General features: G+C 48.2%; 2 protein-coding genes across 2 annotated transcripts in view; one reads left to right on the plus strand and one right to left on the minus strand.

Moving 5' to 3' along the window:
* LOC136632423 (zinc finger BED domain-containing protein 6-like) overlaps positions 1 to 14,938 on the minus strand; it is a 41,446-nt gene extending 26,508 nt beyond the window's left edge. Inside the window, exons 1-2 of the mRNA XM_066607286.1 lie at positions 14,747 to 14,938; positions 3,078 to 3,198 (exon numbers count right to left, since the gene is read on the minus strand). Of these exons, the coding sequence (XP_066463383.1) occupies positions 3,078 to 3,126 (49 nt within the window). The 5' untranslated portion in view covers positions 3,127 to 3,198; positions 14,747 to 14,938. The remainder of the gene's footprint in view (positions 1 to 3,077; positions 3,199 to 14,746) is intronic.
* Positions 1 to 22,973, plus strand: part of CCDC27 (coiled-coil domain containing 27) — an 88,682-nt gene that overhangs the window by 3,227 nt on the left and 62,482 nt on the right. The window lies entirely within an intron of this gene.

Raw genomic sequence — 22,973 nt, forward strand, 5'->3', positions numbered from 1 at the left:
AAAAAAGGAAATTACGGGAACCAAAGTAAACAGAAGAATTTAAGTTTGACTTACGTTTTTTAAAAAACCACACTGAAATCAATGGGGTAAAAAAACGCAACTGTTTAACTCCATTTTATTTCTGCCTCTGTTCTAAAGACGAAACCGAGACGAAAATCCAAAACTGAAATAAAGGCAAGTGTGAACGAGCCCTTTTCTAGTCAATAGTAGATCGTGTCTAGATAAACGAAGGAAAAAAAATCAGTTGCTTACTCATTGATATCCACTTGTTTGCTTTTATTTCGGTCTTCCCAAATACCTTACATTTTGTTTAATTTGTCTGCTGTATCATATCCTGAGCCTTGCACCGCCATATCACAATTCATGGCAACAGCCTCACATCCCAGCGGGGCTGAAGGAATTCCCTGCTGCAGCTGTCACAGCTGCGGCAGGGGATCACAAACTTCTCAAATTGCTAACAAAAAAAAGTTGCGATTTTGCCATGATTTTCGCATAGCGATATCGTGATCACCAGTATGTAGGAGCCCGTAGTCATTTATGGCAGGTCTATTGTAGCCCAGCTCCTCCATGCCTAGGGCTAACAGCTGAGCAGTACCTCCCTCAGAATTCCTCTGTAGAAGCTGCAGGTGTCACACCTGTCTATGGACAGGTGTATAATATGTCTTGAAATAGGTGTGGCCGCCGCTGTCAGAGTACAACTATACTCATCAGCTCAATTAATGCAAACTGTCTAACATTATACGATCTTTAATAAAACTGGTTTGACAAAGGCCTCTGTTGTATGTATGCATTCACAGAAAGGCTCCTATCTATGCAGCAGATGTTCTATGGTTGAAGATTTCCATCAGGTGTTTTGAGAAACACCCTTTTTCTTGAGCGTACTAGCGACTAAATTGTCATTCTGGTTTTTACCCCTTCTAAGGGATACTGGAATGTTTGTGAGTCATGTTCCAACCATTAGATCAGGATTGGCATTCATTTTTCAGTATATGATAATGGTGCATAGTACATTGTACTGAGAGCATGATGAAGTGTCTACCCTCTACGTATTTTTTTGATCACTACAACAGTTCCGTTTTGCTCCAATATATTGCCCAGTTGGTGCTCCCTTTTTAAGCCCCCCAAAATGCTAACTGTTCTAGTGTAACTGTTGGTAAATGCGTTTTTTTTTAGTTTTGTAGATGTAGAAATTAGCAAGAATTTAGTTCAAGTAAATTCTTCTACCAGCAAGGAGTAATTTACCAATTGGGGCCAAAAGGGTTCTCTGGAGAAAGGGTTAAATGATCACATTGTTATGATCAGACAGAAGTGACACCGGAATAAAAACTCAAATTGCAGAGGTCTACTATCTGAATTTGGGATGTTGACGCAACATCAATGTAGTATCTGTTCTGGCTAGAATTGCTTCTTAAAGGGAACCTGTCACCTCCCTACATTAGTTATGGTAGGCAACAGGGAGCCATGTGACAGTTTTTTAGAATATATAGAAATATTCAGTGTTCCCTGACTCGTCACAGTGCTATGCACGCACCCACCTATACAAGTCTATGTGACAGTGTGCGCATGGTACTGTGAAAAAGAGTCGAATATTCAGTGCGGCGTCCAGCATTCAGAGGAGGACGGTGCAGAAAGCAGAGGGCAGGAGGGGGGGCGGGAAACCCTCACCTAACTTCCTGCCACCTGTTAGTTTCATGGTATTGTAGGGAGGTTTCAAGTTCCCTTTTGGTAAATTTAAAGCAGCAGCAAATCAATGAAGCCCCAGTGAACAGCTATCATAGTTCTACTCAACCTTGACCAGACAGCTGAAAGATTTACAACCCCGTGGACCTCCAGTACTTTCTATTATGGCTGGTACAGAGTCATTATTCAGAAGCAGTTTTATCTTTAACATTTGCCTGGTATTCATTCCCGTGTAGCCCATTCAAAGGAATCGCAGCCAGACCCCAATGATCATACTTTGGTTGCTTATCCCGAGGGTAGACAAATCAATAGAAAATCCTGGAAATCTCCTAACTATTTATACAGTGTACTTATGTTCCAATTCCTCAAAGTTTTAATCCTTTCCAAACCAGCATCAGATCTCGTCCGACATTAAAGTTTTCCTGCATAGCTCCAATGGCGGGTGAGGACCGACACATGTTTCTAACAGTATGCAGGACAGCACTCCCATGTCTGAGGCTGTTCTGCATATGCATGTTACAGTATACAGGACAGTACTCCATCACTGTAACATACATCAGAGAGCAGTCTTGCATACTGTTAGAAATACGTATTGGACCTTGCCCGAAAATTGCTAATAAAACCATCATGACAGTTAATTTTTATGTTTCTGTTATTCTATAGGAGAAGGGAGCCAGAAACACAAAATTAAGGCTGGGCTCACACAGGGTGGATTTGCCGCGCAGAATTCAGCCGCGGCAAATCCGCCCGCTAATCTTGGGATTAGCCAGCCATGTGGATGAGATTTCTCAGAAATCTCGTCCACACGGGACGGCTAATCCGCTGCGGTAAGTCCGGCTGAAACCGCGGCTGCGGTTTCAAAAGCTGCAGCATGTCTGTTTATTATTTACTTTTGTCGCAGCCGCGCTCTCCTCTATGGGAGCGCCGGCCGCAACGGAAAAGCGAGCGGCCGGGCCGCTTCAAAGCCCCCGCGGCTTTTTCCGCGGCGGTTCTCCTGGAGGAAATTTCGCGGTTTTTGCTGCGGCCAAACCGCGAGATTTCCGACGGGAATACGCCCTGTGTGAACCCAGCCTAAGTCATTAAGTATATAGACCTCAGTCAATATGGTTGAGGTTCTCTCCTCCATTTACATCTAAAGCTGCATGGTTCTGCTGGTTTTCATTGTAGGAGCTTAGATCACATCTAACAGATAATGCTATACTTTGTAGTCATACTTGTGGTCTGATAGAACAGGTTAAGCTAACAGTTTCCATGGATGGAAAGAAGTTTGATAGCAACTTTGGATGTTAACGGGAAAAAAAACAAGACCCACTTTAAACTGTGTTACCCTCTAGGTCACGAAAACGTTGGTTTGAGGGTTTGATATAGCAAACACGTAAAGATAAGCAGCTACTAACCTTCATTGACCCGAGGCAGATTTGAGTTATTGATCGGAATATTGGTCATGATTTGTCTCTCGATTCAAATGTGGTTTCAATTCCAGTGTTTCAGTTCACGCTAAAGAACCAGGGAAAGGAGCTGAAAAAGATAGGATGTATATTAAAATGATGCAGAACCTTACAGGACAATGTACAGAAGAGACAAGATAGACATCATCAGGGAAAGCTTCAAGTTACAGTCCCTGCAACCCCTCTGCTTACTCTGCAAATCGCACCTCAATACCCGTGTGCTTAACCCAATCCCATCCCCAATCTTACCACCATGTTCATCCCAGCCCTCACCCATCTGTTCAACCTCTCACCGACATCTTTCCTTTGTGCTTCCAACATGCGTCCATCCTCTCCGGTCAGCTACCACCTCATATTGCTGCTCCCTTTTATGTCAAAACGCCTGGAGCAGCATGTCCACCTTTAACGGTCATCCTACCTCTCCTCCAACTTGCTGTTTGACCAAGTACTATCTGGCTACCAACCCCACCCTAAAAGGTACTTTAACACGGCAGCTGTACCTGTGGCTATTTCTCCTGTGTATAACACAACAGTGCTAGTCATTAAAGTGAATGGCGGCAGAGAGGGTCGGAGATCGTTCCAGCCTGACTCCATTCACAGCAAGCAGAGTCGTTCATAAATTGAGCGGTTTCCGTTCATTCTGAGCGAGAAGCTCCTCAGCAGGGATTTTATTTCAGCGAGCTGAAACAGAAGACTAGCGGCCACTGAATGACTTCTCGCTTAGTGCCCTGCCGCTGGCCATATGTACACAGGCCAACAGTCGCCTGGAATCGCTCATTTGAGGGATTGTTCACGTGACTATCAGTCCACGTAAAGTTACCTTAGCCAAAGTAGTTAATTTGCTAACTGCAAAAGCCTCAAAATATTACCCCCAGACTTGTCCTTTGCCTTTGACACGGTCGACCTTTATCTCCTGATAACAACTTTAGCCTCCTGTGTTTCACAGAGGAGGCAGAGTAAAAAGTCTCCAAATTTAACTAGAAGTTGGCCTTTCACAGTGGTGACTTTAGAGTAAAAGATTCCCCGCAATCAGGGACCTCCAAAGCTTGGAGGAAGATTCGTCTGGACCAATTATTTACACTGACTGTAGGCCAATAAACAGATCTCACCCTCCCACAATGAGTTGTCCTGAGTTAGATATCTTTGAGAATTTGGTACTAAGAGATATAAAAAAAATTCAAACTTCCAATATAAAAAAATACAATATGACCCTAAACAAAAAGAAGGCCCTGAAAGCCCTAGAAAATAATGAGGACATCATTATCAAACCGTCCGATAAAGGCGGCAATGTGGTCATACTAGATAGAGACAGCTACATCAAGATGTGTACCGACATTCTTGATGATGCAACCACATATGCTGTTCTGGAAGAAGATCCTACGGATAAATTCAAACATATATTAGACCAAATCCTCATGACAGCTAAAGAATCTAAACTCATAAATGAACGTGAGTTGAAATTCATGACCGTGGACACACCGAGACTGGCCACTTTTTACACTTTGCCAAAAATACATAAGGGGACGAACCCCCTAAAAGGACGACCCATCGTGTCTGGCATTGATAATCTAACACAGAATGCCAGCAGGTATCTAGACAAGGTCCTTAGACCATTTGTGTCATCCCTTCCCTCATTTGCGCAGGACACAATGGATGTCCTGCGTCAGATAGAGGGAATAGTGGTGGGTCCGGAAACAATGATAGCGAGCCTCGACGTTGAGGCTCTGTACAGTTCGATTCCCCACAACATAGGACTGAAAGCCATCTCACATTTTCTAACTCAAAGAGGCCGACATCTACAGCAGCATAGTGAGTTCGTATTGGAATTATTAAGTTTCATTCTAACACACAATTATTTTCTCTTCAACAGAAAATTTTTCCACCAGCTCAGGGGCACCGCGATGGGGACCTCTTGTGCCCCCACTTACGCCAACTTGCTCCTGGGCTGGTGGGAAGAGAAAATCATTTTTTCCAGCGACATGCCATGGTCCACATATATCCTCACATGGATTAGATACATCGATGACATCCTAATACTGTGGACCGGCACGAAGCTGCTCTTTGATGAGTTCGTGATTTGGCTCAATGATAATGATTTAAACTTACGTTTTACAGCAGCAATAGATAAAAATACGATGACATTTTTGGATATCTGTATCAAAATCGAAGCAGATGGCAAACTCACGAGCGATCTATACCGTAAACAAACCGCCACCAATAGCCTCTTAGCGTGGGACAGCTACCACCCTTTTCCTCTACGACGAGGCATCCCTAAGGGCCAGTTCTTAAGAGCGAGACGCAACTGTTCTGACGACATTTGCTTCAATAAGGAATGTGATAAACTCCACAAGAGGTTCCAACGACGCAAATACCCTGCTGAAATCTTGAATGCAGCTGAACAACATGCTCGCATATGCGAAAGGAGCTCTCTTCTCATTCCAAAACAACGGCCAGACAATAAAAATGTAATTAGGATTATTGGCACCTAGGATACTGGACACCAAGAGATTTTCAATATCCTAAAGTCTTATTGGGAAGTTCTTCAAAAAGATGCCGATATCAAAGAGTACATTTCTGATCTTCCCAAAATTACTTACAGACGTGGCCGGAACATTCGCGACCACGTGGTTAAAAGTCATCTTAAACCGACAACTTCCTGCAAGAACTGGCTCTCACGTTCAATTCCAACCGGGACCTTTAAATGCTCTAAATGCTTGGCGTGTAAATACATTCTGAAAGGCAATTCCTTCACTGCAAGCGCTACAGGCAAGAAATACGACATACGCGACTTCATCAATTGTCTGTCGACCAATGTAGTCTATTTGATTACATGCAGTTGTAAAAAACAGTATATCGGAAAAACACGTCAACAACTGCGACGGAGAATACTTGGTCATATCGGGAATGTAGGGAGGAAAGAGATCACCTCCGTAGCAAGGCATGTGTGGGAACAACATAATGGAAACGCCGAATGCTTAGCATTCCAAGGGATCGAAATAATCAGATCGGATGGCAGAGGTGGCAACCCTGACAGTCTATTACTTCGCAAAGAGGCTAATTGGATTTTCCGGTGTGAAACCACACAACCAGTTGGCTTAAATGAAATTCTTTCATTCAATTGCTTTATCTAACAAATAGGTCCCCAGCACTTCCCCTGTTTTCGTGTCTAAAATTATATTTCTGAAGAAACCCCCATCCATGGTTGTCATGCAATATAAATACATTAGACCACATGTGATGGTCTATCATCCACCCTCAGTAAATCCTATGGTGTTTATCACCTTATCCATTAGTATCTTTATGGTTTGAATCAATAATCTATCATACTCACCTGAAATCCCTTCGGGTCACAAATGTAAAACCAAACAAACATGTAATATCTATTACTGCATTATTGAAGAGGACCAACTTGAAGTAAACAATACCTGATACGGGGTCTTTTTCCATGGAGTGACTTTAAAGGGGTTGTCCCGCGCCGAAACGGGTTTTTTTTTTTTTCAACCCCCCCCCGTTCGGCGCGAGACAACCCCGATGCAGGGAAGTAAAGGAAGTTTACCGGAGCGCTTACCTTAATCCCCGCGCTCCGGTGACTTCAATACTTACCGCTGAAGATGGCCGCCGGGATCCTCTGTCTTCGTGGACCGCAGCTCTTCTGTGCGGTCCACTGCCGATTCCAGCCTCCTGATTGGCTGGAATCGGCACGTGACGGGGCGGAGCTACACGGAGCCGCTCTCTGGCACGAGCGGCTCCATAGAAGATTACAGAAGACCCGGACTGCGCAAGCGCGGCTAATTTGGCCATCGGAGGCCGAAAATTAGTCGGGCTCCATGGGAACGAGGACGCTAGCAACGGAGCAGGTAAGTATAAAACTTTTTATAACTTCTGTATGGCTCATAATTAATGCACAATGTACATTACAAAGTGCATTAATATGGCCATACAGAAGTGTATAGACCCACTTGCTGCCTCGGGACAACCCCTTTAATATGAATAATCTTAGTTGACAATCCCTCTGTCAACCCATTTTAGCTCCGAGTGCCACATCTACTATTTGTGGAGTCTATCGATTGTCCCTTCAACATAGGGATCTTGATATCCCACTACGGACCGGTCCCGGTGACCTAAACGGTCACTTAGTGCATTCTATTATAGGTACCCTAAGTGACCACGTCTCTGTAAACAAAAATGTCATGACGCTATGCTAATATGGGTCCTGATAGGCGGCTTCACACAGAGAATGGATGCGTTCCATGGACCACCAATGGACGCCCGAATACACGGACACATATGAGCGTTGCGGCCCACGATATGAGGCGGGGGCTCCGATGCGCTCCCTCGGCTATTATACCGTGCGCCGTGATGCAATGACACGGCGACTGTGTGAGCGTCATGGTTGTGAGGCGGACACACCTTCCGGCGCTGCTATGGGTCCCATTGGCTCCATGACACGTGTCATGAGGTTGACACCCCCCCGGACCTGTAACGGCACCCCCATTGGTCTCCTGACATTAGGGAGGTGTGGAGCATATGACGGGCCCCCTCTGACCCCTCCCACGGACCGTGTCACCAGAGGCACAGTCCGCACCGATCGATGCACCGGAATGGACGATCGCAATCATGACACAATACCATTTATACCTAATTGACGTTTAGGCCCCCTATCCGGAATTAGACTTATGTGAAGGTCGTTATGAACAAACTAATCCATCTTACACACATGATATGTAAACAAAGGGGCGTATTCTCTTCTGATAGGTGGACAGGTGGATCACACCCTCTTGGAGGATGGACTTGGACTATATAAGGCAAGCATCTTGCATTCAGAGCTCATTCCCTAGCCTACCATCTGGGCTACGGACACCAGCTTTGTTATTTTTATCTTGTATCCATCCTTCTCTTCTGTCAATTTTGACACTCTGGGAAAAGAAACTCGGGCGGGTATCTTTAGACAAACTTCTACACGAAGTGAGCTAGTAATTCACTAGTTCACTTTTGTGATTGTAGAAGGAGAAGCAGACTTTAATCGGGGGTATACTACGGAGGGACAAGGGGGTTTGTACTTATCCCCCTTTTGGAGACATGTGTCCTGCATAGGCACAAGTACAAATACCCCTGACACATCGGCATAGTGCTCCATTATGCATATCGCATGGACTAGCCGGCTGTCTCGTTCCTAAACGGAGACGGATTACTCAGTATTACTCTAATCATCTCACAGGATACTATCGTATTTCTATATCTAATCCCTGTGAGTGTTGGAGGACTGAGCATATCCTGATAAGCTCCCGTCTCAGACCCCACGATAGATATCTGCACTGAATGTCACTTAGTGCCATCTGGATACGTTACCTCTGGCAAATCCCACATCCATGTTCACGCTAGTGTGAGACATCTGGGGATTAAAAATCTCACTCTGGGTGATATGGGAGCCCTGATTAATCTGCTGAGATAACTGGTCCTCTTAAGATTAGGATACTCGTTTCTTTATCAATTGGTCTATTGAGACCCCATAATATCGTCTATATTGTTCAATCCCAACACGTAATGCTCCTGATGATCCACGCAAATTTAAGTGGTGAAACGCGTCGAGCAGCAAATCAACGAGCAATAATATAAGAAAAAGGGAATTTGAATCTTTTGGGTTGAGTATCCTTGAAACGACCCTTACGAATAAAGGGGAGGTTGCTTTATTTCTTTGGGAGGCTCTCTCATGGAGGTTTTCATGATACAACTTTAGAAACCTCGTGAGATGCTCCTTATGGTTAAGACCAATTCCGACTCTCTATCTATAGGAATCGGCTGAGTACCTCCAATCCTCCTCAGAAAAAATTGTGAAGAAACGCGTACATGAGTCACTAAAATTGAATCTACTCATAGTGTGTGGGTCACATAATATCAAGAATTAGCAACCGGGAATAATCAAATCTTCTACATCCGGAGTGCTAATACACAATCAAGTTTCTGCTCCATGTCCAACTGACAATAAGCAGGACAAGAAACCCTGTGGTCGTTGGTGACCAGACATTATAAACACCCACATTAGAGATGAGCGAACGTACTCGGATAAGCACTACTCGTCCGAGTAATGTGCCTTATCCGAGTACCGCTGTACTCGTCTTGAAAGATTCGGGACGCTCCGCTGCTGACAGGTGAGTCGCAGTGGGGAGCGGGGCAGAGCGGGCGGGAGAGAAGGAGAGAAAGATCTCCCCTCCGTTCCTCCCCGCTCTCCCCTGCAGCTCCCCGCTCCGCAGCGCGTCCCGAATCTTTCAAGACGAGTACAGCGGTACTCGGATAAGGCACATTACTCGGACGAGTAGTGCTTATCCGAGTACGTTCGCTCATCTCTAACCCACATACATAATTGTGTGATTGGACACTTACCTTTAGTGACGGTGTGGTTGGATGGTTTACACCATGCCCTTTATATACTTTTTTTGTTTTGTTTTATATGTTGTGCCCCTACGTGTATATTTTAATAATTTTCTAATAAAAATTGAATCTTTTACTCTAAAGTCACCACTGTGAAAGGGCAACTTTAGCCTCCTTTGGCATCACAAACTGGACCTTTTCCTGGATCTCCTCCCACTCACACGCCACATCCTCAGCCTCGCTCCCTGTTGGTGTCCCTCAAGGCTCTGTACTAAGATCAAGGGTCTATGTACCATAAAGACAGACAATGCAACTGCTACGGGGTCCCACCTATGATTGCCTTATCCATTTGTCTACTAGATAGCAAGATCATATGCAGGACCTTCCTCCAAAGAGAAACTTGTTAGCAAACAAGAAGGTGGACAATTTGCTCAAGGACCAATTGAAAACACATGGGGCAAGAACCAAACATTAAGCCCTACTGTCCTGGGTGGCAAAATTGGACACCATAATAGAGGACCCATTTAAGTTTTTGCTATAAGGCCCCATCTCTTCTATATCTATACCCATGGTCTAGGAGAGCTCATACAATTCCATGGCTTTCAGCAATACCTTTATGTGAATGACACTCATCTACTTCTGGGGCCCAAATCTTACCTCTCTGCTATCCAGAATTCCAGACAGTCCATTATCTATATCCCCCTCCTTTTCTTGCTTCCTAAAGTTTTACATAGAAAAAAACTGATCATCTTTCCCCCACTGCACTCTCAACAGATCTATCCATCACTATCAATGACGCCATACTCTCACCAGTTCCACAAGTCCGTTATCTCAGTGTTACATTCGACTCTGCCCTCTCCTTTAAACTGCACATACAAGCCCACGCTACCTCCTGCCACCATCAGCTCAAACTATCTCTCAGATACAATCTTCCTGTAACACCCAAGTTAACAAAAATGGTAGTGCATGCCCTCATCATCTCCCGTCTAGACTCCTGCAACATTCTCCTCTGTGGCCTCCCTTCTAACGCCCTTACACCCCCATCACCCCAATGTACACTATGCGTTAGTATGCATCATTAGTCTGGCACACTACATGCTGCTTTGATTGGATAATGCTGCCCACAGGAGCATTGCTGACCAGTCAGAGCAGCATGTAGCATTTTAAGACTACCAATGTATAGTGTGCATCAGGCAGTCAGACAAACGATGCGGCCAACTTTGTTTCTCCAGGACCAGAGGGTCTCTTAATTGTCATTTTAGTAGCAGGATCACAATAATAAAATGGCTCATGTAGCATAAGACAAGAAACGGGGAATGGGGTGTCGGTAAAAGCACTCACAAAGGTCTCCTTCCCCACTTTGTGGTATATTACTGACCCCACTAAAGAGCTAACTCATGTATGTGCATAAAGATTCTCCCAATCGTCTTACAGACGCCAGTCAAGTGTCATATCATCAGTTACGAGGCAAGGTCATTTACATCACCATTAACTGCCCTTGCAAAACAATTTGGAAAATACGTAAATGCCAGATATCATGAAAAAAAAGTCAAGATGAGAGCCAATCATCAGCCATGGAAACTACATGAATGGAATCTGACAGCTGCTAGAAACTATATTATGTGTGACATGTAGTATTACATACAGTAGTGTCCACTAGTAATTATACCAACATAGCCTGGTACGGGACAGTGGTATCTATCTATCGTGAAAGCCCTCAGTGACTGAATGACTCACCACTGATTCTCTAACTTCCAGGTGTCGTACAAACATGAAATTTGGCACGTCAATTCTTTAGGTACAGCATGAAGAAGCCATAGGGGTCTTTCACAGGGGTGAAATTTTTTAAATTCCGTGCCACCAAGTCCTGGTAAATTCTGCACCAAACTATGCAGGGCTCCATGCGGATTTTGGTGCAGAATTCTGCAGCGGGAAATTCTGCTGCATCCCAGTGTAAATATTCCCCACTGCGAAAGGTCCCAAAGAGCCTTTTAGAGCGCTACGCACAAGAAAAGGCAGAAATGATCATAGAAACTGTAAACTCTCTCGATTGCTACATCCGCTACTCTATTCGTCCTATTGACTCCTTAAATCCAGCACCTGCCAGAATTGTGGCAGTGTTTACTTGTCAGGGCTTCTTCTCCTTGTAAGAGCTCATTCACGCTGCGGAATATGTTGGCGCTATACAAATAAAGTTTATTATTTATTGTTATTATTATTCACACGACCGTATTTTCGGCACATATTACATGTGCGTTGCACGGCCCCATGAAACGTTGTGAACAGAGTCAATGAAAGTAAATGGACTTTCATCGATCTGCTCACAGTACCGTGTAGATACACGCGAGAAAAAGATTTCAGCCTGCCACGCAGCGTGACCCTTTACTTTTGTATGGGCAGCGTATGCAAAACGGTCCATATGCAATACTTTGCGTCTGGGCGGTGATTCAGAAGCAAACCCGCTATGAAATAGAGGAGGAATTTAAAAAAACAAATACAAAGTTACACTGCGCGTGTGATACGCGGTCATGCACAGTGCACACTGCCGGCTTACACAGACCGGTACAACGCCGCAGGACTCCTGCAGTGTTTTATGGATACAGTCAAGTGAATGAGCCCTAAGGCTAGTTTCACAAGGGCGAGTGCGATATTGTCGCAAGAAAGTCACAGCAATATCACATATGCGCTCATTAGATGTTTGAGTGTCAGCAATGTGTTAGAATCGGGGTTACCACCAGGGTGCGGGGGCCCGGGCTGGCGTCTGTCCAAGGTTTCCCCACTCTGGTGGTCGGTCGTGGCGGCTACTTGCCAGTGAATGGGCTTGTCCAGGCATATGCTTGCGCAGCAGCAGGATACAGACGCCGGACAGTGCCATGTGTCCACTATGAACATGGTGTACCCAGAATGGATTAGAGACGCAGCTGTTATGGATCGGAGGCACAGCAGAGTGGATGCCCTTCACCTGAGGGTAATTGTTATGGTAATGATTAGAGATGAGCGAACGTGTTCTTAACGAACACTTACGCACCCGGACACCGGCTTTGCCGAGGACTTCAGTGTCCGCGCGTAAAGCTTCGGGGGGGCGGGGAGAGGCGCGGCGGCGCGGGCGGCAGCAGCGGGGAACAGGGGGGAGCCCTCTCTCTCTCCCTCTCCCCCCCACTCCCCGCCGCACCCCCCCGCGCTGCCACGGCGACCCCCGAACTTTTTTCGCCCGAGCACGGAATTGCTCGCAAAGTTCGGTGTTCGGGCGAAAAGGGGCGGAGCCGAACACGTTCGCTCATCTCTAGTAATGATCCAATTTTGATTGGTGGTGGTGTATATGTGTTTTATATAAATATGGGGATATATGCTCATTTTGTCATCGGCTTGAAAAAGACTGACTGCGTTCAGGCGAAACGTTGCTTCTGTATGCAAAGTCGTGGCAATAAAGAAAGAAAATCGGTGAGAGGATTCTACTGCTTTCTGGAGGTTTTTTGTACTTTTGATGCTGCTCTATTACTATGTTATACTTTCTGGGCGATGGTCCCTGCGCTGCACTAGTGTCAGGGACCCCAGGAAGGAGGGACAGGGAAACAGACTGGTGGGAACCTGAATAGCTGACAGAACGCAACAGCAACCAAGGAATTGTCAAAACAGGCCGGGTCAGAACCAGAAAGCACGTGCGCAGTACAGAGGGATGAACCAGAGGCAAAGTCAGAGTCAAGCAGAAGTCAGAACACTAAAAGTCAGGTCAATGAGAGCGGGTGTCGGCAGAACGAAATCAAAACCAAACACTGGCAAAGAAGGACTGACTGAGCAGGTCTATATGTAGAACTCCCGCCCAGAGGTTTCCATGGCAACTTGTAAACAATGCAGGGCCCAGTAATGCGAACGCAGTGCCCTGAAGGCAATTCTAATGGGCACCGCATTCGCATTAGATGCTGGACGCGACCTTTGTGCGTTTAGCGCAGCCCTCCATCTGCATGTGGAAATGCTTTCATTTAGAAAGCATTGCTCACAGCCATCGTGTTAGACGCAAGCGCTCAGAGCCTGCTTCTAACACGATGAAAAAACGCATGTGGAAAAGGGGCCTAAGGCCGCCTGCAGACGGGCGGAAATTCCACGGCGGGATTTCCCGCGGAATTTCCGCCCTTGGAAGCTGCCATGGGATTGCGTTAGCAAACGCAATCCTAGGCAGACGGCCGCGCAGAAAACAAACCGCGGCATGCTCTATTTTGTGCGGTGCTTGCAGAGCCCCGCACAGAAACGTCACTGCCCGGCCGCTGGCTCCGGCCTGCACATGCGCCGGCTGCCCGGCAAGTTGGCATATCAAACAGCCAGAGCCGCGGGTGAGTACACGCCGCTCTCTGCAGGCGCTCGGGTCACGTCCCGCGGCGAGAATCCTCGCAGCCGGATCAGACCCACCCGTCTGCAAGCGTCCTAAGACCCCACTTTGTCTGAGAGTTGTTTTGCCTGGAGCAAACCTTATTGGTGACAGAGTCAGCTCACACTTTCCAAAAGTTTCTAGAACTTGTTTATAAGTTTATTAGTGCGTCGAGCAAAACTACATCCTGTCCCAACACAAAGGAAAGGGCGGAATGTAAAGAAAGAACATATAGTCACTAGACCACAAGACACGTTCCTTCTTTACAAAAAAAAAATAAATCGATATTATTACGCCTTAAACTAATAGCTGTTACCGATATATCGGACATAACAATATCGATGAGAAGTATCGCTAAAGCATTAGCGATGTCGGTTTTCGATGTCCCAACCTTAGATCTGAGCCCCATTAGTGCAGGAGATTGGAAGACAATGTGATTAGAAATGATGATTAGATGGATTGGCCAGATAATTATTAACCCACTCACTGCTGCAGTGCAGAGGACCCACATAGGCCCACTGATTGCAACCATCAGTGATGCACACAATTATTAACCTTTTGCTTGCCAGGCTGCAGGACATCTAAAATAAGCTCTGTTTTTCAATAGCTCATCATATAAGTCTGCCCGATAGGATCCATAGGTAAATAATTATTAGCCCTGACAGTAGCAGGCTCTCACTGCAGATCTATAGACAGCCATTATTAACCCATTCAACACCACACTTTACTAAACCGCCTTATGGGAAAAGCTTGATGCAGCTGCCGCATTGCTATAATGGGGATGCCATCTATGGAAATGTCTATAGGATCCTGAAAGGATGGAGCTGCAGTGGGAGTGCAGTGATTGCCCCCTCCCCCCACGTCTGGTGCAGTGTCCCCCCTGTACCTGTACAGATGCGGGGTCCCCCGGCCGGCTGCTCCCCTCCTCCTGCTGCCTTGTGCTGGGCGGACAGCAGAGCTTCTCTCCTCCTCCTTCTCCCACACAGCTGTATCTGCAACAAGCTAGAGAGACGGAGGCCGCGGGGGGACAATCTTCCCACCTTCAGCAGTAGAGCTCAATATCCAGAGGCTGATGTAAAGGGATCAGTTCCTGCTGCACATTACACACATACAGGAGCTCATATAGATCTTGTACGGGCTGCAATAAGGACACTGAGGGTCATTCATTAAAATAATGTCTTCTGGATGTCATTGTGGAGATGTTCCAGCTGTGGGACATACACTATCCTACTAAAAGTATTTGGACACCCCTATCAATAAAATGGATTGTGTCTTATTAGCATGCCAACCATGCAGAAAGTCTTGGACAGTCCGTAACTAGAAGGGTGCATTCACACGATCGTATATTGGCTGGGTTTTCACGCCCAGCTGATATACGGTGTCTCTCTGCAGGGGGCATATTTGGTATTTCAGCCGCACTTCAGTAGCGGTGAGCGATTCCTGCGACCTGATTGGTTCTTGGGTTGCACACACCCCTTTGGAGATGTGCACGAGTGGCCGGCCCGTTAACTAAACAGCAGCAGGGCCGTAGGAGGGTCGGCAACTAAGCCCAATCCTAAACCCCCCCCCCAGTGGTCTTGTGAAGTAGCACTCGTGCACATCTCCAAAGGGGGGTGTTTACCCAACAACCAATCAGGTCGCTGGAATCGCTCACCGCTACTGAAGTGCGGCTGAAATACCAAATATGCCTGCAGCGGGAGGAAGCTGGATGAGCCGGAAGAAGTGCACTGAGCTCCCGCCCCCTCTCCGCCCCTCGCCACTATTTGCAATGAGAGGGGGCGAAGCTATGCCCGGAATCTTAGCTCCATCCTCTCCCATTGCAAATAGTGGCGAGGGGCGGAGAGGGGGTGGAGAGGAGGCGGGAGCTCAGATCACTGCTCCCGGCTCTTTCAGCCTTCTCCCCCTGCAGAGAAGGACGCCATATATCGGCTGGGTGTGAAAATACAACCAGCCGATATACAATCATGTGAATGCACCCTGTCCACGGGGATAATCAGGCCCGCTCCGGATTCTCCATGTAGAATCCGTAGCGGGTCCCTCCTGCCCTGCGGACATGAGCGCTGAAAATGAGAATAAATAAGAATTAACTCACCTCTCGCCTGCTCCGGATCTTCTTTTCGCCGCGGCGTCATCTTCTCTGCGTCGTGGTCGGATCTTCTTTCTTTGGCTCGGCGGATGCGCAGGACACGTCAGTTGCGTGCCCCACGCATGCGCCGGCCCAAAGAAAAAAAATCCGGCTGCGACGCAGAGAAGATGACGCCGCGGCGAAGAGAAGAACCGGAGCAGGTGAGTAAAATCCGATTTTTGTCTCCCGCGGATCCGGACGGCTTTCATAGGCTTCAATAGAAGCCCGCGGGAGACCCGCACGAAAATGGAGCATGGTCCAGATTTTTTCATGCTCCATCTTTTTAAAATTCACTTTTATTGACCATCCGCGGGTATTTATCTACCCGCGGGTGATCAATGCATCCCTATGGGGTGCGGATCCGCGTGCACGAGAAGAGTTAAAATCTGCTGCGGATTTTAATTCTTAGGCCTCATGTCCACTGGGAAAATCAGGCCCGCTACGGATTCTCCATGCAGAATCCGCAGCGGGTCCCTCCTGCCCCGCGGACATGAGGGCTGAAAATGAGAATAAATAAGAATTAACTCACCTCTTGTACGCTCCGGATCTTCCCTTTGCCGCGGCTTCAGCTTCTCTCCGTCACGGCCGGATCTTCTTTCTTCGGCCCGGCTGATGTGCACGGCACGCTGGTTGCGTGCCACGCGCATGCGCCGGCCCGAAGAAAAAAGATCCAGCCGCGACGGAGAGAAGATGAAGCCGCGGCGAAGGGAAGATCCGGAGCGGGTGAGTATATGCTGATTTTGGTCTCCCGCGGATCCGGACGGCTTCCATAGGCTTCAATAGAAGCCTGCGGGAGCCGTCCCCGCGGGAGACCCGCACGAAAATGGAGCATGGTCCAGATTTTTTCATGCTCCATTTTTTTTTTTTAAATTCCCTTTTATTGACCATCCGCGGGTATTTATCTACCCGCCGGTGGTCAATGTATCCCTATGGAATGCGGATCCGCATGCGGGTGATCCGCTGCGGATCCTAAATCATATTTAGCCCGTGGACATGAGGCACTTTTTTCAGTGTTTGTGGGAAAAAAATGCATTTTGATTTTTTGTGGGTGTTGATACTTGAGCTGGTTACTATAAATGTCATTATCATTGTTTTACAGTTCACAGTAAATGCTAATAATGAGTTAATATCAGTATTTGATCTTATTCATATATCACTTGTAATCTTCATCATTTATGCTTTTACACAATGTGCCCGTAAAAAATGTTAGTGGTCCGTAATATTTTTGGATATGTTGTCCAGAAAAAAAGAAAAATTCTGGTTGGCCACCTTGGTCGCATGCCTTAGACCATGTCACAAGATGCAGACCGTTTGAGGTGTCAGCTATAGTTTGTGACCGAAACTGCAAGCTATTGGCTATATGGGTTATGCCTGTCTACAATGGTGCAAGGAGAGTCATTATTGGACAGTTGAGCTATGAAAGAACGTTCTATGGCGTGACGAATCACGATACTTCATCTTCAAATGAGATGGACATACCTGGATGTGGAGGAGCCTAGGGAACGCTTTTTGCCTGAGATGTTGTACCAACAGTTAAGTATCTGTTATGGTCTCAATCCGTTAGTTGTAGTGACAAAAACCATAAACATGGAGGTGTACCTTGACATTCTAGACAATAATGCGCTGCCAACAATGTGGCAAATCTCTGGGAATTGTCCGCAATACTTCCAAGAAGACAACGCGCTTTGTCACAAGTCCCATGCTGTTTTACGCTGGTTTCAGGATATGAGTCCCCACCTGAACCCTACTGAACATCTTTGGGATGAACTGGAACATCGGGTCAGGAAATATGAACAGTAGAGATGTGCGAGCATACTCGCTAAGGACAATTACTCGATCGAGCATTGTCCTTAGCGAGTATCTCCCCACTCGGGAGAAAAGGTTCGGCTGCCGGCGCGGGTGACAGGTGAGTTGCGGCAGTCAGCAGGGGGGAACGGGGGGGAGAGAGGGAGAGAGAGAGATCTCCCCGCTCTACCCCCGCAGCTCCCTGCCCGCCGCCGGCAGCCGAATCTTTTCTTCCGAGCGGGCAGGTACTCGCTAAGGGCAATGCTCGATCGAGCAACTGCCCTTAGCGAGCATGCTCGCTCATCACTAATGAACAGCATCCATCTTCTTTGAGAGAATTCGCCTGACGTTTGCAGGGTGAATGGAAGGAAATACCAGCTGAAGTGTATCGGATATTAGTAGAAAGTACACCGCAAGGAGTATCTGATGTCACCAGGAGTCCCCACTAACATATGTAATTAAATACAACTTTTGATTCTTGCTCAGGTGTCCAATTACTTTTGGTAGGATAGTGCATCTATGTATGAAAATGCCCCACCATGAACTGATGATTTGTCCTGGACAACAATCTACACGTTATATGCCTCATTGTATGGTAGAAATCTGTACCCTGTAGGTAAGGCAGGTGATTGTGTGCTATACTGTATATGTATCTACTGTATGCTATGGAAATGATCTACAAGCTTTTTTAATCAAAATATTTGGGCTCATTCACACAAGCGTATCACGTGTGCATTTTATGTGCGCGTAATATGAACTGAATAGAATCTATTGATTTCAATGGGTTCATTCACATGAGCGTATTTTATGTGTGATCGCTAGAGATGAGTGAGCACCAAAATGCTCGGGTGCTCGTTACTCGAGACGAATTTTTTGCGATGCTCGAGGGTTCGTTTCAAGTAACGAACCCCATTGAAGTCAATGGGCGACTCGAGCATTTTTGTATATCGCCGATGCTCGCTAAGGTTTTCATTTGTGAAAATCGGGGCAATTCAAGAAAGTGATGGGAACGACACAGAAACGGATAGGGCAGGCGAGGGGCTACATGTTGGGCTGCATCTCAAGTTCCCAGGTCCCACTATGAAGTCACAATAGCGGCAAGAGTGGGCCCCCCCCCTCCCAACAATTTTTACTTCTGAAAAGCCCTCATTAGCAATGCATACCTTAGCTAAGCACCACACTACCTCCAACAAAGCACAATCACTGCCTGCATGACACTCCACTGCCACTTCTCCTGGGTTACATGGTGCCAATTCCCCCCCCCCCCCCACGACCCAGTGTCCACACCAAACTGTCCCTGCCCAGCCTTCAGCTGCCCTCATGCCACGCCACCCTCATGTCTATTTATAAGTGCGTCTGCCACAGGAAAAGCAGGCACACACTGCAGTGGGTTGGCACGGCTAGGCAGCGACCCTCTTTAAAAGGGGCGGGGCGATAGCCCACAATGCTGTACAGAAGCAATGAGAAATCCAATCCTGTGCCACCTCCATCTGGAGCTGCACACGTGGGCATAGCAATGGAGAACCTATGTGCCACACACTATTCATTCTGTCAAGGTGTCTGCATGCCCCAGTCAGACCGGGCTTTTTTATAAATAGTCACAGGCAGGTACAACTCCGCAATGGGAATTCTGTGTGCACCCACAGCATGGGTGGCTCCCTGGAACCCACCCGCTGTACATAAATGTATCCCATTGCAGTGCCCATCACAGCTGAGGTAGTAATGTCATGTTTAATGCAGGTGGGCTTCGGCCCACACTGCATGCCCCAGTCAGACTGGGGTTCTTTAGAAGTGGAAACAGATGCATTTACAACTCCCTGTGGACCCACAGCATGGGTGGCTCCCTGGAACCCACCAGCGGTACATAAATATATCCCATTGCAGTGCCCAACACAGCGGATGTAACGTCAGCTGTAATGCAGGTGGGCTAAAAATTCATTTGATTACACTGTAGGCGAGGGCCCACAAAAATTGCTGTATCAACAGTACTAATGTACGTCAGAAAAATTGGCCATGGCCAACCAAGAGGGCAGGTGAAACCCATTAATCGCTTTGGTTAATGTGGCTTAATTGGTAACTAGGCCAGGAGGCAGCCCAGTTAAACTAAAAATTGTTGGAGGTGAAAGTTTCAACGCTTTAATGAGCATTGAAACGTATACAAATTGTTTAGAAAAATTATATGACTGAGCCTTGTGGGCCTAAGAAAAATTGCCCATTCGGCGTAATTATGTGAGGTATCAGGAGGAGGAGGAGGAATATTAGACACAGATTGATGAAGTGAAAAGGTCCCCGTTTTTGATGGTGATAGAGAACGATGCTTCCATCCGCGGGTGCAGCCTACGTATTGCTTAGGTATCGCTGCTGTCCGCTGGTGGAGAAGAGAAGTCTGGGGAAATCCAGGCTTTGTTCATCTTGATTAGTGTTAGCCTGTCGGCACTGTCGGTTGACAGGCGTGTACGCTTATCCGTGATGATTCCCCCAGCCGCACTAAACACCCTCTCCGACAAGACGCTAGCCGCAGGACAAGCAAGCACCTCCAGGGCATACAGCGCGAGTTCAGGCCACGTGTCCAGCTTCGACACCCAGTAGTTGTAGGGGGCAGAGGCGTCACGGAGGACGGTCGTGCGATCGGCTACGTACTCCCTCACCATCCTTTTACAGTGCTCCCGCCGACTCAGCCGTGACTGGGGAGCGGTGACACAGTCTTGCTGGGGAGCCATAAAGCTGTCAAGGGCCTTAAAGAGTGTTGGCCTGCCTGTGCTGTACATCCTGCCTGATCTCCGCGCCTCCCCTGCTACCTGGCCCTCGGAACTGTGCCTTCGACCACTAGCGCTGTCGTATGGGAATTTTACCATCAGTTTGTCCGCCAGGGTCCTGTGGTATAGCAACACTCTCGAACCCCTTTCCTCTTCGGGTATGAGAGTGGAAAGGTTCTCCTTATACCATGGGTCAAGCAGTGTGTACACCCAGTAATCCGTAGTGGCCAGAATGCGTGTAACGCGAGGGTCACGAGAAAGGCATCCTAACATGAAGTCAGCCATGTGTGCCAGGGTACCTGTACGCAACACATGGCTGTCCTCACTAGGAAGATCACTTTCAGGATCCTCCTCCTCCTCCTCCTCCTCCTCCTCCTCAGGCCATACACGCTGAAAGGATGACAGGCCAGCAGCATGTCTACCCTCACCAGTTGGCCAAGCTGTGTCTTCCCCCTCCTCCTCATCTTCTTCCTCCTCCTCCTCACCGCACTGAGATATAGACAGGAGGGTGCTCTGACTATCCAGCGACATACTGTCTTCCCCCGGCTCTGTTTCCGAGTGCAAAGCGTCTGCCTTTATGCTTTGCAGGGAACTTCTCAAGAAGCATAGCAGAGGAATGGTGACGCTAATGATTGCAGCATCGCCACTCACCACCTGGGTAGACTCCTCAAACTTTCCAAGGACCTGGCAGATGTCTGCCAACCAGGCCCACTCTTCTGAAAATAATTGAGGAGGCTGACTCCCACTGCGCCGCCCATGTTGGAGTTGGTATTCCACTATAGCTCTACGCTGCTCATAGAGCCTGGCCAACATGTGGAGCGTAGAGTTCCACCGTGTGGGCACGTCGCACAGCAGTCGGTGCACTGGCAGATTAAACCGATGTTGCAGGGTGCGCAGGGTGGCAGAGCCGGCGCACCTTTCCGAGCAGGTCTGACAAGCGAGGGTAGCTTTTCAGAAAGCGCTGAACCACCAAATTAAAGACGTGGGCCAGGCATGGCACGTGCGTGAGGCTGCCGAGCTGCAGAGCCGCCACCAGGTTACGGCCGTTGTCACACACGACCATGCCCGGTTGGAGGCTCAGCGGCGCAAGCCAGCGGTCGGTCTGCTCTGTCAGACCCTGCAGCAGTTCGTGGGCCGTGTGCCTCTTATCTCCTAAGCTGAGTAGTTTCAGCACGGCCTGCTGACGCTTGCCCACCGCTGTGCTGCCACGACGCGCGACACCGACTGCTGGCGACGTGCTGCTGCTGACACATCTTGATTGCGAGACAGAGGTTGCGGAGGAGGAGGAGGGTGGTTTAGTGGAGGAAGCATACACCGCCGCAGATACCACCACCGAGCTGTGGCCCGCAATTCTGGGGGTGGGTAGGACGTGAGCGGTCCCAGGCTCTGACTCTGTCCCAGCCTCCACTAAATTCACCCAATGCGCCGTCAGGGAGATATAGTGGCCCTGCCCGCCTGTGCTTGTCCACGTGTCCGTTGTTAAGTGGACCTTGGCAGTAACCGCGTTGGTGAGGGCGTGTACAATGTTGCGGGAGACGTGGTCGTGCAGGGCTGGGACGGCACATTGGGAAAAGTAGTGGCGACTGGGAACTGAGTAGCGCGGGGCCGCCGCCGCCATCATACTTTTGAAGGACTCCGTTTCCACAACCCTATACGGCAGCATCTCCAGGCTGATAAATTTTGCTATGTGCACGTTTAACGTTTGAGCGTGCGGGTGCGTGGCGGCGTACTTGCGCTTGCGCTCAAACACTTGCGCTAGCGACGGCTGGACGGTGCGCTGAGAGATATTGGTGGATGGGGCCGAGGACAGCAGAGGTGAGGGTGTGGGTGCAGGCCAGGAGACGGTAGTGCCTGTGTCCTCAGAGCGGGGTTGGATCTTAGTAGCAGGTTGGGGCACAGGGGGAGAGGCAGCGGTGCAAACCGGAGGAGGTGAACGGCCTTCGTCCCACCTTGTGGGGTGCTTGGCCATCATATGTCTGCGCATGCTGGTGGTGGTGAGGCTGGTGGTGGTGGCTCCTCGGCTGATCTTGGCGCGACAAAGGTTGCACACCACTGTTCGTCAGTCGTCTGCACTCTCAGTGAAAAACTGCCAGACCTTTGAGCACCTCGGCCTCTGCAGGGTGGCATGGCGCGAGGGGGCGCTTTGGGACAGTTGGTGGATTATTCGGTCTGGCCCTGCCTCTACCCCTGGCCACCGCACTGCCTCTTGCAACCTGCCCTGCTGCTGCCCTTGCCTCCCCCTCTGAAGACCTGTCCTCAGTAGGCGTAGCAAACCAGGTGGGGTCAGTCACCTCATTGTCCTGCTGCTCTTCCTCAGAATCCTCGGTGCGCTCCTCCCTCGGACTTAATGCCCTTACTACTACCTCACTGATAGACAACTGTGTCTCATCGTCATTGGCCTCCTCACCCACTGAAAGGTCTTGAGACAGTTGCCGGAAGTCCCCAGC

This window comes from Eleutherodactylus coqui, chromosome 6 (genome assembly GCF_035609145.1).
Source record: "Eleutherodactylus coqui strain aEleCoq1 chromosome 6, aEleCoq1.hap1, whole genome shotgun sequence".
In the NCBI taxonomy this organism is placed as follows: Eukaryota; Metazoa; Chordata; class Amphibia; order Anura; family Eleutherodactylidae; genus Eleutherodactylus; species Eleutherodactylus coqui.